This window comes from Parus major, chromosome 2 (genome assembly GCF_001522545.3).
Source record: "Parus major isolate Abel chromosome 2, Parus_major1.1, whole genome shotgun sequence".
In the NCBI taxonomy this organism is placed as follows: Eukaryota; Metazoa; Chordata; class Aves; order Passeriformes; family Paridae; genus Parus; species Parus major.
The window spans coordinates 105,964,026-105,980,395 of NC_031769.1; the positions used below are offsets into that span (position 1 = coordinate 105,964,026).

Here is a 16,370-nt window from a genome sequence, read left to right on the forward strand (position 1 = left end):
GAGCTGTCTGAAACTACTATAAAAAAAACCAAAAAACTTTACATAATGTGTATCATAATTAATGTAGATGTTTTCTTTTTAAATTAGATGCAACAGTTGGAATTAGCACAGATGCAACAAAGAGAAGCCAACCTCACAGCTTTGGCAGCCATTGGACCAAGGAAGAAGAGACCATTGGATTCATCAAATGTTGGATCTGGGCTCGAGGTACAGACGTGGTTTGCAATGACTTGCATGGTGTTACATCTTCATACTGAATTACGTTTATCTTTCCCTGTAGGAAGAAGTGAGAGTTCTCTCACACAAAATGGTTTGTTGCATTCTGTAAGAAACCTAGTTTGTGTGTTAGGTGCTTGAAAGGATTGCTTTTGGTAAATTAGATGGGAGTGTGTAATTGTGTGTTAAAGGAATGACGGTGCGTAAGAGCACTGTTGTAAAGGATTGAATAAAGTGATGACTCAGAGAAATTTCCTTCTATAGTGGAGGGTAGCCAAGCTGTGGTGGCCTTCCACAGCAGGTAATTGTCATGGCTCTTCAGTTGCCCTCACAGTGCCTAGCTTGGATGGCTTTTGAAATGGCTCTTGATTTGACATTTGACTGTGGACTTTCATCCATGCACAATGCATAGGGACTCTTTTCAAGTATTCTGTGAGTTTACCTTGGCTAGGTTCTCCCCAAAAAGCAATAAATAAATCAGTAAAGCTAGACCATTCACTTCCTGCAGTGAGCCAGATCTTCAGTCTCCCATGGCTCATGTTGAATATTGAAAGTGCTTTTAACAAATCTTTTCTGAGCAAATCTCTTAATGTGCTGAAGAGTAACTGTTCCCAGTACCTGGGAAGCTTTTGTGGCTGCAGAAGTCCTTTCTGAGGAGACTGACAGCCTACTTCTGTTAAAGGTCATCATCTTTGCTGGAGATTGGAGAAATCAGTGTTACTGCCAGTTCTGCTGCTCTGTCATGAAGCCCTGATATTGCTCAAGTGAAAGGCTGGCTGGCCTGACATAATCACAATGAGCAGGAGCCTGGACAGTAACTCTTGTGTGGAGGCAGTGGTAGTAAAGTTGTCCTTTCTGATGAACCTTAAGTCTTTTTCATTCTTGTTGTCTGGGAAGCTTACATAGATGGTAGGATTGAAAATACTTTGTCATTTTTGCATAGCGGAGTCTGGGAGGACCTTGTCCTCAGTTATTTGCAGTGTAACTGAGACAGTGGTGGCATCTGTCCTGTAGTTTTGTCTTCATCTGGACTGTGACAAGAGGCCTCGCTAAGCTGGTGAGATAGATTTGTTTCAGTGAATTTTTAACTTATTTTTTCCCTGACATGGATGCAGAATTAAGTCTTTGAATACTCCCCGTTAACCACAAGTGAAGGGAAGCAATCTATCTCTAAACAAGCTGCAGAAAGCAGCGTTCACAGCTTTTGAGCAGCTTTTCTTCTCTTCTTTGAAGTTTTTTAATGCACTTTCACATGAAGCTAAATGTATGGCTATTTCTTTTTATAATACCACTGGAAAAACTTGAAAAAATCAGTCTAGCACAGGAACAGTTTTCCCCATTCTTTTTTCATCTTCCCCCAAGCTTCTATCGGGTGACTATTCCTGTTCTTCATAGTGGTTTTCTGTAATTATTGCCGGATTTGTTTCTGAATACTTAACAAGTCTGCCTGTTAAGTAGTTTTCAGTTATTTCTCATCATCTGTGGTATGTCTGCTTTATTAAAAGCTTCATGAGATTATGGCAAAGCAAGACAGATAACAGTGTTGCTGTTGAAAGCTGGTGAGCCATTATTTACTTTGCCACTTTAAAAGAATGTGGACATGACACGCCTAAAACTGACCATAAACCTTGATAACATTCCATTGTCACAGATTTACCTGCTGTATTTTAAGAAGCTTCTCATATAGGTTGTCACACTAGACTGATTTACAGGGGCAGTAGGTGAAACAAATTCTGACAGTGAAACTATTTTTGTTTCTTGCATGCAAGCTCGCATTCCAGTGCCTAGTTCTTGGGCTTCGTGCTACTGGAAAGCGTATCTCTGCAGACCTCTTTTTTCTATTTTCTGGAATTATGCAGGATAGCAATCCTTGAGAAGGATGTTTAGATTTAAATGTTTTTAAGTGTCGCAATATATCTGAGCAGGATTTATAAAAGGCTTAAGACTTCTTGTGTAGAATTAAGAACGGTTTTGACAAACACTCTCTAGTTCAAGAAGCAGAGCATTTGTAATACATTCATGATAACATGGCAAAACATCCTGAGCAGTAAACAACATTCCATTCTTCAGAGATGAAAGGAGGTCTTTGAAACTGAAAGCAAGTACAATATAGCCTTAGGCTGATACACATTTGGGCATCTTTAAAATCATCTTTTTGGGCAACCTGTCTGAGAATAATTTAAACAGGCAGGATGTACTTTCTCATTTCAAATTGCAAATACAGACAAAATACAGACAGCTTTACTCTCAGATAATCTTAAATTTCACAACTTCTAGACTGTGCAATGGCAAGCAAATCTGTGCATAATACTCCTGTGACCTTTTTTTTTTTTGTTATTATTTTTAAAGCCTAATATCTTGGTAGACAGGTATGATGGAAGAAGTTATTCCTAAATCCGAGTGATATTTAACATTATCGAGTGAAATCACTGATGCTAACTGGATTAGGATTTTTAACTATGATTTCAACATTCTTTGGATAATGTTCTTTGTACAACGTTTGTGTCTCCCATGGCCATGTCAGTTCTCTACAGTTTTTTATGGTTGCCTACTGCAATAATTAAAGGAAAGGAATCGTTTCAAGCAATTATTGACGCAAACCGAAGCCCTAAGGTATTTGGGCAGACAGGGAAGAAATAATCAGTTACAGCATGTATTAAAAAAGTGAAACTCTGTAAGCAAATTTGTCATATATTTGCCTTTCTTTATTCAGTACCAAGATGTAATGGGTACTGGGAAAGTTCAGTTCAGCAGACTGGGTTGGTTGAATCTGCTGCCTACTGTTGCAGTAAATGTCAAAGGCTCAAACCAGCATTTTAGGGAGCATGGTATGCTAACTTATCCACAAATGAATATATGTGTTTAACTGGGATGATTTTTCAGCCTGAGGTTTTCTATTTCTTCACACTACAGCACCAGGCTTTTCTCCTCTTCTAGAAAGTCTTTTTCCCAAGATAATTGAGCACATGATTCCTGCAAATTTATCTTATTTTGATGTCTGAAACTGTGCTTTACTTGGTCTTTCCAGGAGACCTATTATGGGTCATTTTAATATGGTAACTAGAAGATGTGGTGACACAATCATGTGCTTTCCAGCTAGAAGCCTGCCTGCCAGCAGCCTCATCACCTCATAGTGTAACAAATACAGAAAGAGGCTTTTGTCCAGAGGAGTGCCTGTCAACTAATTTGGACCTAGAAACAATATAAAAAGAATAATCTGTATATTGCCATGGTTGCTTATGTATATCTAAAATTGAAATAGCAGTAGGAACAAATCCATGATGGTCATGGAATGAAAAAAATAAGGCTAATGCTTTAGGCCTAATTATAAAAAAAATAAAAGAAAGAAAATGCATCAGTATAATGGGAATTCTTTTTCCTTTCTTGTTGGAAACACTAGTTTGGGTAGTTTTGCATGTTCTCTTCACTGCAACTTAAAATTTGAATAGTATTGTTCAGAAAGAGTAATTTGAGAAAGCCCTGGTAAAAAAATCCTTCTATTGTGAAAATGTGTTAATTGGTGCTACTTGTAATCCAGAGGTGGCAATATCTTCATCTCTCTCATTCTTATCCCTCTGGATGCTTTTGGATACAATGAAGAGAAGAGGCCTTTGGATTTGATTTATATGTGTCATGGGGTTTGTGCATTTGTTACCCACCTCTCCTCCTCCCCTAGTTTGAGGGCATGTGGTAAGCAGTAATGAATTAAAGGGTAGGAAGAATTGAAAACTAACTCATCTTGGGAAGGGAGGACACTTCTAAAACAAATAAGAAAAAAGTAAACTTGAAACCACAGATTTATTTTCCTAATTCTTTGTTCTGTTTCATAGCTTTTACTGGTTGGTAACACACCCCATAATGTTTTCAATGCTGATAAATAGTCAAGATTTTTTTTATATTTTTTAGTAAGATTTACTGGTTTTCTGTTAACAAAGCCATTTTGGGAACAGCTTTGTCTTATTCCCACTCTAACTGGAATCTTAGAAATTTGAAGGCTACAGTTCTAAGTCCTTAAACTTTCTTTCCTTCTATTCAAACGTGTCTTGGGTAGAAGGTCATCTTTGGCCTTGAACCAAGAGCTGTGTATTTGTGCAGAATCATGCAATAGGGAGGAAAAAAAGTCTCCAGATGTTTGTGAAAGTAGGCTGAAGAAGACTGGCTGTTACACTAATGGTCGGCATCTGAATACTGCGGTCAGGCCTGTCTTCTACTTTGTATAGGAAAACTTAGTTGGATACTTGTACTTCTGTGTAATTTTTTGGGGTAGACTACTTGCTTTGCATTGCTTTTCTGGCTCCATGATAATACATTAAGTACTTAGAAGTGATGCAGTCTCTCCTGGCCCTAAGTGCTATTGGTGCTGAGTTCTTCACTTGCTTTCTTCCAGGTTAGTTCCACTGACTGACTCGGGGTCTACATCTCGTGACTTTTCTTTCTTTTTGCCAGATGCAATAGCAAAGGAAATTCCTCCTTCCAGATACTGCTTGTGTCTGTTCTGTCCCCTGCCAAGACTAGCTGCTCTGTTAGTAAGTGTGGGTCTTGCCTTTGTCACAGGTAGTCTGGCTTTGCTGTGGAAACTTAAGCTACTGCAAGTAGTTGCTGCAGAAGTAAATCATGGCGCTAATATGCTGTGGTCAGTGCAGAGCCATTCAAGTACTTCCTTTCTGTCAAACTCCTAGCCCTGGCCAACATACTTGAAATAATGTGGTACTTCCAGGGTTGTGCACATCTAATACAGCAGTCCACACTTACATTCTCTGTCTGCAAAGAAGTTTGGCAAGCAAAAATGGGAGAAATGCCTTATTTACCGCAGTGGTCATTGTTCCATTTTTAGTATTGATTGTGGGTGGAGGAAATGAGCTTGTCATCTTCTCTTGTGTCTGCCACATCTGATCATTGTTAGCAGAACTTAAACTTACTCTTCTTGTTTTACAACTTTGGGATGCTGCAGTGCATGTTGATTAAACATATTCTGTACATGGTGCTTCTTTGAGCTTTGGAACTGTTCTTTAGGTTGACTGAGGAAGAGCTAAGCCTTTGAGCAACAAGTCCTTTCTGCAGAATGGAAGTAAACCCAACAGTTCCAAGTGACTGGGGAAAAGACATGATATGTTTTTTCTGGTGTATGACAATCCAATATTTTCTTTCTATTTTTCTTTTTTTTTTTTCCTTTGTTTTCTCATTTCCAGAAGGGGTTTATGCTCTTGTAAGTGGCAACTGTAGAAGCTACTGCCACTTTTTGGCCATAAGCTCTTCTGATGAGGGAACATACTAGCACAATTCATCATCTTCAGTATTGGTGTTAAGGACATGACTGTGTCTAAGTGTGAATTTAAAGGCATGAATTGACTCTGTAGCAAATGATAGCTCCCTGTGCAGTCAGGTCACTGCCTGGTCTTTGGCATGGGTACATGATAATCTGCTAAAGTATTTTCTTAGGAGCAGCATAAAATTAATTTAAAAGCAATCACTTCAAATTGGGCTACTTATATATAAGTTGGTGTTCATAACTAGGCTACAAAATCTGTTTCTACACTTCAGTTTCCCTCACTTACTCTGTGTCTGTTTCTGTCTTTGTCACCCCTTCCCCCAGCCCATAGGTATTAAGTGATACTGGAGGGTGAGGTTTTTTTCTACTTTGCATATGCTTAATGTATGCAGACTCTTGATTTCAGTTTCTGGTTCTTATTTAAGCTCTGGGACAGCTGAAGTGTCTTAACATGGTCATACCTTTGGAGAAGAAGGGAGCTAAAACTTACTGCAATTAAAAAAATGTCTTCAGCATCTTAGTTATCTGTTTCAAGACCTAACAAAGCACAGCTCTGTCAGCTAAAGAGTTTCAGTTTCTGTGCTGAATTTCCTGGCTCCTGTCAGTCTAGGCCATACACTTGATCTGAATTTTTTCCCCATGTAAATAGGCAAAAATATTCTCAACTGCCATTCACACGCTTCAGAAATACAGTTCATTGGCCCATATCGTGCTTTCTCTGTGCTAGAGATGAACTTAATTCTTCTTATACGTGAAAGATATCTGCAATTTAAATGACTAATTGCATTGTAGCTTTAGGCTGAACATATTGGTAACACACAAATGTTGATGACATGTGAAGGGTCAAGAGATTTATAATTTAGTTGACAATACATTGCTTAAAATGATGTGGCAAAGAGCCAGAAAATTTCAGCTTAATAATTGTCTATTAACTAACATGACATATTTGTATAGGATTCATTACCTCCAGGTACAGATTAAGCATCTGATGTACCCATACGAAGTGACATGCGTACATGAATCTTGGGCATAATAGTGAATAAACTGACATTGCATTCACAGTAATTTGTTTCAATATGTAAAACATGTTGTTGCCTACATTTGAAAGGACTTGTAGGAATGTTGCAATGAAATCTGAAGAAAAATGTGTAATTGAATGGAGTTTTCTATTATATAGATCTGACAGCTCTGTGAGGCTTTTTTGTAGGCTGCAGATAACATCATAAATACACGTTTGTTTTCAGCTGCACAAGAAGCAATCTGAATATAGAGATCTGAGTCTTTCAGCCGTTGGCTTGAGCTAATGGTCTATAAGGTTAAAAAGAAATAAGATCCTCAGACCCCAAGCTAACACAACCAACTTTATTTTTTAAAAAAGAGTCATATAAATATTGAGTAATGTAATATTTTAGTGTTTTGAATGTGGGAGTATTTCTGTCAGACCAAGGTTTGTTAGAATAGGCAGCATCAGTAGGCTGGCTTTCCACCAAACTGCTATCAACTTCTTTCACTTTGTTTTCTCTGGCCTAGATTAAGCACTTGTGTGTATGAGCAAAAATGTCACAATTTTGACAGGGTCTCTTCCTTTCCCCCTGGCTGCTGGAGGAGACTCAGGTACGTGCTTGAACACAATGTGTTAATGGTTTTTTTAACCCTTGTTTCCTCTTATGAGACAGGAATATATTCTGTGTTTTACAGCTGGGAAACCAAGTACAGCATACACTAGGTATCACTGACCTCAGTGTGACCACACCTGACAGAGATGGGGGTTGAACCTGGATACTTTTGCTTCAATTCACTAGGTGCTCATTTGAGAAGGGAGCGTGTACTCCACCAGGAACAGCTCACTGAACCTGACTGGAACTTGGTGGGGAGGAAGATGTCTGCAGACCTCTCTGAGCTTTGTGTGTAGAATAGCTCTGAGCAGTTTTGAAATCCTTGTCTATATCTATGGTCCAAACTTGCAGATGCCAAGCTCCAGATACCTTGCAGACTAGAAGTAAGGTGGTAGTGGTGAGCAGCTCTGTATTAACTTCTATCTTGCCTTTTCAGAGAATTGGTATTTAATTCTCCATCCAGCCACTGGAGAGAGCTCTAGAGATCTTTGAACAGGTTTCCAGAGCAACCTCTGAATGAAACTGGCTGTTCAGAAGCTTGGGACTGCAGCAGGAGCACCACAATGTGTTCTGCTGCCAAGATCAGTGAGTGTAATTGATCCCTGTAAGGTGTGTATAAAAGGCACTAGGGGTGACAGTGTGCTGCTGTGGAAAAGGTGCTGATTTGGCTCAATGATGAGGCTAGTTCAAAAGCAGGACTGCTGCTGTTGTGACCTTGTGGGGCTGATTTTAAGCCACTTGTGGTCTCAGTCCTCAGTAAAGGGTGATTTACAGTGGTGCAGTCACACTGCTGTAGTGTGGCTTACAAACAGGGTCTGTCAGCTGTGATACCCAGGCTCACTGGTAGAATATAGACTGGTAGTTGGCCCTCCTGGGCTGCATGTCTCTGTCATTTCCCTTTTGGAGGAAAGGCAGAGTGGTGAGGGTTTACTGAAAGGCAGGAACTTCAAGTAACAAAAAAGAGTGAGAAAAAAAGAAGTTACTAGTTAGTTAGAACTAGTAACTAGAAGTTACTAGTTACTAGAAGTTGCTAGTTAGAGCACTAATAATTAGATGTTGCAGGAGCGGGGGAAATGCAGGCTGATTGCAGTAGCCTTTGCTAGATAGAAAATGCTTATTATTATAATCAATATGCTTATCTTTGTACTTGTCTGTGACTTAGTTGAAATGCAGCATTTTTCCCCTAGAAAGAGACAAAGCTGTCTTGGTATGCTGAAGACTAGCAATGAAGAATCCCCCAAAACAGCAAGACACAAGTGATTGCTGCCCAAATAGGAGCATGATAGAGATGTCTGGGAGCAAGGAGTGGGCTGGAGTTTTTCAGGTCTCAAAAACTTTGTGCCTTTGAGGAAGGGGTATGTGAGATGTAATGGAGAGGATTATTGACTTTTGCCTAGAGCTAGACAACACTGACCTCCTGCCCAATAGGAATTTGCTCAAGTGGAGCAGCAGCGGACCCTCCCTTAAAGTGTCCCTTGTGTCAGCTTTAGAGCTCAGAGTTGAGCATTCCTTAAGTAGTCTTGGACATTAACAGTGGTGTCTGTGATGGTTCTTTGGGATGTGCAGATCTTGGACCACTGCTTGGTCCAAGTTCCAAAACAAAACCAGGAAAAACCAATGTTTTGATACAACTGTAGAAAACAGTAGCTAACAGGAGATAGTCCTCAGCACTGTATAAATTAACTTAAAAGTGGGCTCCCCAGCACAGTCTCAGTCTGGACTGGAATGACCTAGGCGGTCTGTTGGCTTCTTTAATTTTAAACCATTGTGTAATTTGAGAGAAGGACACTTTCTTTTAACTTGTGGTAGGAGCTGTTGGTTGTCAAAGAGCTCCCTGGCCCCTGAAATAACTTGGTAGCTTTGATAAGCCAGAGTGATGCTATGGGAAACTTAGAACTGTGAATGTCTGTCTTAGTAAACAGGGGCCCAGGAGAAGCTTTGACTTTGGATGTGGAATTACAGCATAATATCACTTTGTGTCTTTGCACCGGGCATGACGGGTAAGAATTTAAGAATAAACAAATCCATAACTTTCTCAAATTCAGGCAGCTCGGTGCTTCTGCCCTGTTGTAGCATCTTGCAGCTACAACAGCTTCCAAAGTGGGCTGGGGGATATGTGCCGTCTGTCTCCTTTTTGTAAGAGTGAACAGGATTGAGGTGGCTTTGTTTGGTGTCTTTTTAAAGGTAAGACTTCTAGTCTAATGACTTATTTAGAGAGAAAATACTTTCACCTCAATAAAGTTCTTTGAATTTTAAAGGACATTGCTGTTGGGTTACTGAAAACCCTTGGGGTTTGTTTCATTTATAACATTGCCTGGGGCCTTCTGCTGCATCCTGTTGGACTGACCTCCTTTTCAACCCGTGCTGGCAGCTGCATTGCAGAGCTATCTTTTCCCTGGATCCTTCAGGGTTGTCATATGACAAACTTGAACTGTGACCCTTTTGTGTCTTACCAGGACAGCAGTGCCCTCTGTGCAATGTGGCCAGCAGTCTTCCCCATGCACGCATTTGTTCCAAGCCATTTAACAAACTGAAAGTTTCAAATGATGGCATTTCATAGTGTTTAATAGTATTGACTGTAAAGCAAATGAAATGGTGCTGAATACCCTGCGTGCTGCTTGTAAAAAATACAGCTTCCATTTGTGCAGTGTGCCCTGGGTTTTCTGTGGCTAGCATGTGCTCTCTGGTAAATCTCTTTATATTTTTACTAAATTCCATGCTTCCACCCTAACAACAGTAGCATTTGCTACTATATGTAGTCTAGCACTGGTCATCATTTCTAATAAATGAGGGGTTTAAATAGATTTCTCTAAGCAAAGTGGGCAAAATAATTTTGCAGAAGTCTTGCAGAGAGTGTTAGGGTAAGAATTTATATAGTTAACACTGCATCCAAGCAACACCATCTCCAAGTGGTGTTGATGCTGGCAGGCATTGCCCTGCTGAAGTTACAGAGACTGAGCACTCGTATTTGTACAAATTACATTCATTACCAAGAACCCTCCAGTAGTGATAAGAGACTGGCTGTGCAGCACAGATTGGCTCCAAGATAAGTAGCCAGTCTATTGTGCAGCTCATGGTAATCTTCCTCTTCCCCACCCCTAATAATAAATCTTAGGGCATTTTGGAAAGCGTGGGGGTTGCTCATTCTAGTAGCTTGAATGTAAAACTGCTAAGTGTCATCATCTCCTACCAATTGTATTTTCATAACCAAGCAAGGCAGCTGACTGAGATGGATAGGCTCAGATACAGTATTCTGAATATCTGGATGCTTTCACTGAGTATTTGTTGCCCCCTTAAAGAGCAGAGCACAGATGATGGGTGGGATGAGAGTTTCTCCTGGCCATGTTCCAAAGCTAGGGTGCACTCACAGTGACAGTTTTCCTCATGAAGAGATGGAAACCTCTGGAGCAAGCAGTGGTAAGAGCTGTGCACAACCTGGGGCTCTGCATAGGTACTGTGTTAGTACCTTCTTCATAGTTGGCTGAGCCTTTCTCAGAGCAAGTCTGTTTAGCAGTCTTCAGTGAAATGGCAGTTATTTATCTTACCATATTTGTACAATTTTAAGGGAAGAAAACTTTGTCTTTGACTGAAATAAACCATCAGCTGGCAAGCGCTTGCTTTGTCTTTTTCAGTATCTTATGTGCAAGGCTCTTTGGATTGTTGTTTTTCAGCGTGGAAAGCACAGAACATCAATGGCCTAGTTTTGTACAAGTGGGCAGTATAATCCAACCAGTTTAGTTAATACTTCTGTTTACATGAAATTCTAATGTTTCTGATGGGTTTTTTTCTTCCTCTCTCCCCCATTTAGGGTTTGAACAGCAATGGAATTGCTGGATCATCAGGTTTTAGCCTTACGAAGCAGATGCTGTCTCCAAGAGTAACCCGTGTCTGTCTCAGGGACTTGATATTCTGCATGGAACAAGAGAGGGAGATGAAGCATTCTCTTCACTTGTACCGTGCTCTTTTGAAGTGATGTGAATCGTGCATTTCACCGTGCTGTCTACTGCCAAAGAAAACACTGAAGCATTGTTGCACTGTCCTGAAATTCCAGTTTCTGGAAAATGATCCGTTGTAAGGATAACTCTTGTTTACAGATAAACATTTTTATTAAATACCTAATTTAGCACCTGTAAGGTTTTTAATAATACTTGGCTTAAATCAGTCTGTAAACCAGTGAAAACACTGAGCTGCACACGTAAGCACCTATCTGCTTGCATTTAACTGTCTTACAAGCTCTGAGGGCTTGGTAAGTGTCCCTAGTTTATGTATGTCACTTGCTTAAGTACTCCAGAGTCTGCAACATCTGTTCTATGTGTAGTGCCACTTCCAACCCAATCTTATTTTGGGAAACAAATATCACTATAATGGCACAGCATAGCATGGCAACTGTATTTAATCATGAACCAGCAGTCAGTAAACATGCTAATGTATTGCCTGTCTGACTCAACATCATCTTAAATTTTCTGGGTTTAGAATTACTACTTGATGCTTATTTGTGGAGATAAAAGTAGCAAGCAAAAGGAATGAGGGGTCCTTTCTACCCTACACTTTGCCTCAACTGCCCTCAGCCTTTCCTCTGAGAAAGTGACTGAGGGAAGGAGGACAAATCAGTCATTCTTGTGATTGAAGTACATCACAGAGTGTAGTTAGGGCATACTTGGATGGTCATGGAAAATTTGGAGTTACTAAAAATACAAGGAGTAAAAGATCCTAAAAAGGGAGAGGGAACAGAAGAAACAGTTTATCTTTCTGTGGATACAAAAAATAGCATTGAACTTGCCTAGATGTGGAAAGATATTAACAAAACCTGTTCTGACTACAAAAAAGGGAAAAGTTGAGATGCATTGGAACTCTGGAGTGAAGACTCTCTTGGAGATGAGCAGTTTTTGCAAAGCACAGGATTCACTGCTTTAGAATATTGTTTTAATACTTTAATGTAGTGTAACAGGGAAGTGTCTCAAAAAGAAAGTACTTAGACGGTTGCTTTGTTTCCATTCAGTGAGGAGGAGGACTCTGGATTGTACAGACTGTTAGAACAGATTCAAAGATTGTCTACTTGCTGGTAAAGACTGCCTTGTGGTAGAAGGAAAACCCTCTGGGTCACCCTTCTCCTCAGCCTCCAAACATGATGCCTTCCATGACACAGTGCTGTATAGCATGGCTGTTTCCCAGGACTGGTGGGAAAGGCACTGAACTGCATTCACAGAATCACAAAATATCCTGAGTTGGAAGGGACCCCCAAGGATCATCAAGCCCAACTCTTAAGTGAATGGCCTGCACAGGGATTGAACACAGAACATTACCATACTCTAACCAACTATTGAATGGCTTCCTGCTGAATTTTTTTTCTTTGGAAGAACAAGCTTCCTATGGTTACTTGGCATGCTGCTTCAAAACTTGAAGCAACTATTCACACAGCTATTCTGCACTATCAGAACCATTGCAGATGGTTCCCAAATTCATAAAGTTGTGAATCAGTTATGTTGGTTTTTGTTGGAACAGTAGTAAACAAATCTAGTAAATGAATGCTGTAAATTGTTTATATATGTATATATAGCATATATATATATATATAAAAGAAAAGCAGTACTTTAACTAAACTATAGTTTGCAAGATATTGATGGCATCGGGCAAAATTGTTTTGTATAATTAAATGCTTAGCTTTACTTTTTATGTAAAGTGCAGCATTTTCCATATTTGTGTACTGTTATCTTATTGATCAGATGTTAAAAGTTATTTTAAATACTGCATTAAAGCAATTATTTTATTAAAAATAATAAATTGTTAACTGTTTCCTGATGTGAGAAGTTCAGCATCTGAAGCTGTCAGCACCATGACTAATGGTGCGACTCGGTGAGCGAGTCCCAGCTGTCTGCCCGTCACAGGAGCTGGCACGGTTTCCTCACATGACAAATTAACTATGAACATCTCTGTTTGAAGGGGTTTTAAACAGAAGTAGGTGACAAAGAAAAGGACTCCTGGAAAGGGGAGGGGTGGGCAGGGAGAAAAAGCAGCATCCCATGCCTGATTTCCTCCTCTCAGCACAGAGACTGGGTTGTGGGGGTTTTTGTTAACAGCTGGGCAGAGGTGAGAGCTCTGCATGTGTTCTGGGAAGTGAAAGCATGAACTGTGTCAGACTTCAGCAATGTGCTGTGGAAGCACTGTCCTAAATTATTTTTAAAGCAACTCACAATTAAGTGCAGGCTGGAGAACCACGAAGAGAATCTGCATATTGGCCTGCCTCTTTCTCTTGAAACCAGTGCAATTCTGAAGTGAAATATGTTGCAGAAAATAATTGATAAATAGATATATTTAAAGGATTATGGATGATTCAGGTGTTTTTATGGCCTGCCTGTGATGTAGATCACATGCTTTTATTGCTGCCAGAGCAAGTTCTCTCTCACCAGTAGATTCTCCTTGTGTGCTTCCTCTTCCCCCATGTGCCATGTCCACACCCACCCCACTCCCAAAAGACCTCTCAAATTCAAAAGCTTTACACTGTAAGGAGCAGCAGATGTTTCAAAAAGGTTTTTCAGGAAGTCTTTAGGCCTGGTTTCAAACAGGGACAGCTTTGTGCTTGGTGCAAAAACAGAAAAATACTTGTCTTCTTGCCAAGGGTTCATAATGCCTCCCATTTGAGCTCAGCTTTGCTTCTGAGAAAAGTGTCCTCTAAAGTGGCATTTAGGAGATACCTGTGTTTTGCTCAGCCACATCAGGAATTAAAGGAGATTCACCAGGGGTTCACTTCCATGCTTTTCCCCACTTTTCCTGCCCATTTTGAGAATACAGAAATCCAAGTCATAAGGTGATGAGGACAAAACCTGCTATCATGCTCCCCTGCCTTTTAGTTCTCAGTGTGCTCATGTTCAAGCTTGGGAACCTGGGGGAACTGTCTGAGCCACCAGTGCTGGGAGGGCTCTAGAGCTTGTTCCAGGCATTTCCTGCTTTCTAGCTGGCCTGCTAGCCTAGTGGCTGTTTCTGATGCACTGAGCTGGCTGGGCAACTATCCCTGCCACTGAAGTGCTCAGCTTTCAGAGAAAAGGGTATACAGTTTTGGGGGGGGGAAAGTTGTTGTTGCTTGCTCTTTACTACTATCTCAGCAGCGTTCTATGCCAAATTTTGTGTGTTATTTGGTGACAAAAGGGGGCCTGTACTGTTTCTCCTCCAACTGATGCTTTTTCCTTTTATTGCCATTTTCAAGTCTTAGCACTGAATCCAGCCCTTTGCACTGTCTTTGACTCCAGCTTTTCCCTTCTCCCCCTGGGAAAGCCTAGCTGGAGTGCACTAACACACCCTGCAGCTTTGTTCGAGGTTTAATGAGGAGGGTAGCAGGGGATCGTGAGACACTGCTGGATGATTCCTCAAAGCCATTGCACTCACTTGGACACTTCGACACGAGTAGCTTAAGGCTACTGTTTGCATCAAGTTGTTCTAGGCCCCCTCTCTTTGTAGGCACCTGTGTCCTGCCATGTGAGTGCACTGTGCTGAGCAAAAGTGCTGTCAGCTGTTCTCCAGGTTCATCTCTTTGCTCTGTTCTTTGCTTTCCTCTTCATTTGTAATCACTGGGGTGAAGAGAGAAAGACTAAAGCAAGTGAGGATGTCCTGAAGGGGCAGACAGTCCAAGTGATTGGACTTGGTGAAACAGGCTTGTTCCCGGCAGCTTTTTAAATGAGGGCTGCTGGGTTTCTGAGGCCAAGTACTGCACACTCTTCCCTGTGCATGTAGCACATGATGTCTGCGCATGCTCTGAAAGCTGGATGCAGCCATTGTTATCCCAGGTCCTACGGCTGTAGCTCTGGAAATAACTACAGTCTGTAGTGAAGGCTTTACTCCTCTGAGGGGTGCAAAGCTGAGAACCAAGACTGAAGAGCACAGCACACCAGACCTGTCTGTTATGCCACTTTGGATTCTGGGGTGTCAGTGGCTTGTCCCTCTTTGGACACAAAGGCTGCTTGTCTGCAGGTCACAATGCCAGTGTTTCACTTGGTGCAGGCAATCTATAACCTAGACAAGCACCCTGTTTGGCTTTGTAACACTGAAGGAATAAGCAGTAAAATTTGTCTTTTCCTTTCAGATGTATCAATCCTTGTGCTTACAGCCTCTTCTTTCCTCTTCTACTGCAGGCATGAGCTGGTCACTCATTGCCTGCTCTCTGTAGCTATTTTGGCATGTTAGCTGGTAACTTTGCTACCCAGTCTCTCCTCATGAGCCCCTGCTTCACAGTTCCCCTCTGACAGGCTTAGTTTTGAAAGAGTTTTTGCTGTGAAGAAGGGAGGAAAAGGAGGGTTTTCATCCTGGACTTTAATGGTTATTCTAGAGTGGAAGGAGGTGGTGCCACAGGTCACCCCACAGCTCTGAGGCTGCTACTTTCTGGTCCAGGGAAGATCCTTGCAGGAAGTTGGTGTTTCATGGTGCCCAAGACTTCCACCGTTAAGTCCTACTTCAGTCAAAGGTTTGTCTTCTACCTATGCTTATAGCAGTAGGTACCTCCCGTGTTCCAAGGGATGTTTCCCTGGCAGAGCCGTCCAAAGTTCCTGCTGGGACACCCTCTCAGAGATTGTCATTCTCTTCCCCAACCCCATCTCAGTCCCACAGCTCTTCCATGTGTCTCATTGTCCGCCTGTGTCTATCTCAGAACTAGCAAAGGGTACAGAGCCTGTTTTGTGTGATTCACATGGACACTGAGGCGTGTCAGGACCCATACTGAGGCCCCAGAGGGTGACCACTATGTTGTTTCACCAGAGTTCTGCCCATTTGCAGTGTCACTGAAAGACTACTTCCCCTGGGGCTGTGCCCTGGTGGGAGGGAGCAAAGGTGGGAGTCTTCTGCATAGGTACTGCTAAGAGATAAATCCGTCTTGGCAGCTTGGCATGCCACACTCCTGCTCCACAGGCTTTGTTTGATAACTACTCTACAGTTATCAGTAAGCAGTTATTGTCTCTACCAGATCACAGGGAATAGTATTTTTAAATCTATCTGAAATGAAAAATTATCTGACAGATCATCTGTATCTGTTTTTGAGAGCTAATTCATAATTATGTGTAGTTCCCCAAGCTTCTTGAGATATTTGCTCTTCCACTTTGAAGTGTTTAGCGTGACGGGGTTTATTATTTACAGTTATTTTAAGGTGTTTCTTATTTCTGTTCTTAGAAGATGGAAGGGAGGATGGAAGTATTTTTTTCAAGTAATTATGTGTGAATATACATGTATTCTGTGTGTATGAGGATGGCTGAGTAACTTCTAAAAAGAAATACTCTATTTTATGTAAA

General features: G+C 41.1%; 1 protein-coding gene across 1 annotated transcript in view; it reads left to right on the forward strand.

Moving 5' to 3' along the window:
- Positions 1-12,894, forward strand: part of TAF4B (TATA-box binding protein associated factor 4b) — a 71,603-nt gene extending 58,709 nt beyond the window's left edge. The window contains exons 16-17 of the mRNA XM_015652548.1: positions 88-207; positions 10,910-12,894. Of these exons, the coding sequence (XP_015508034.1) occupies positions 88-207; positions 10,910-11,074 (285 nt within the window). The 3' untranslated portion in view covers positions 11,075-12,894. The remainder of the gene's footprint in view (positions 1-87; positions 208-10,909) is intronic.
- The last annotated feature ends 3,476 nt before the right edge of the window (positions 12,895-16,370 follow it).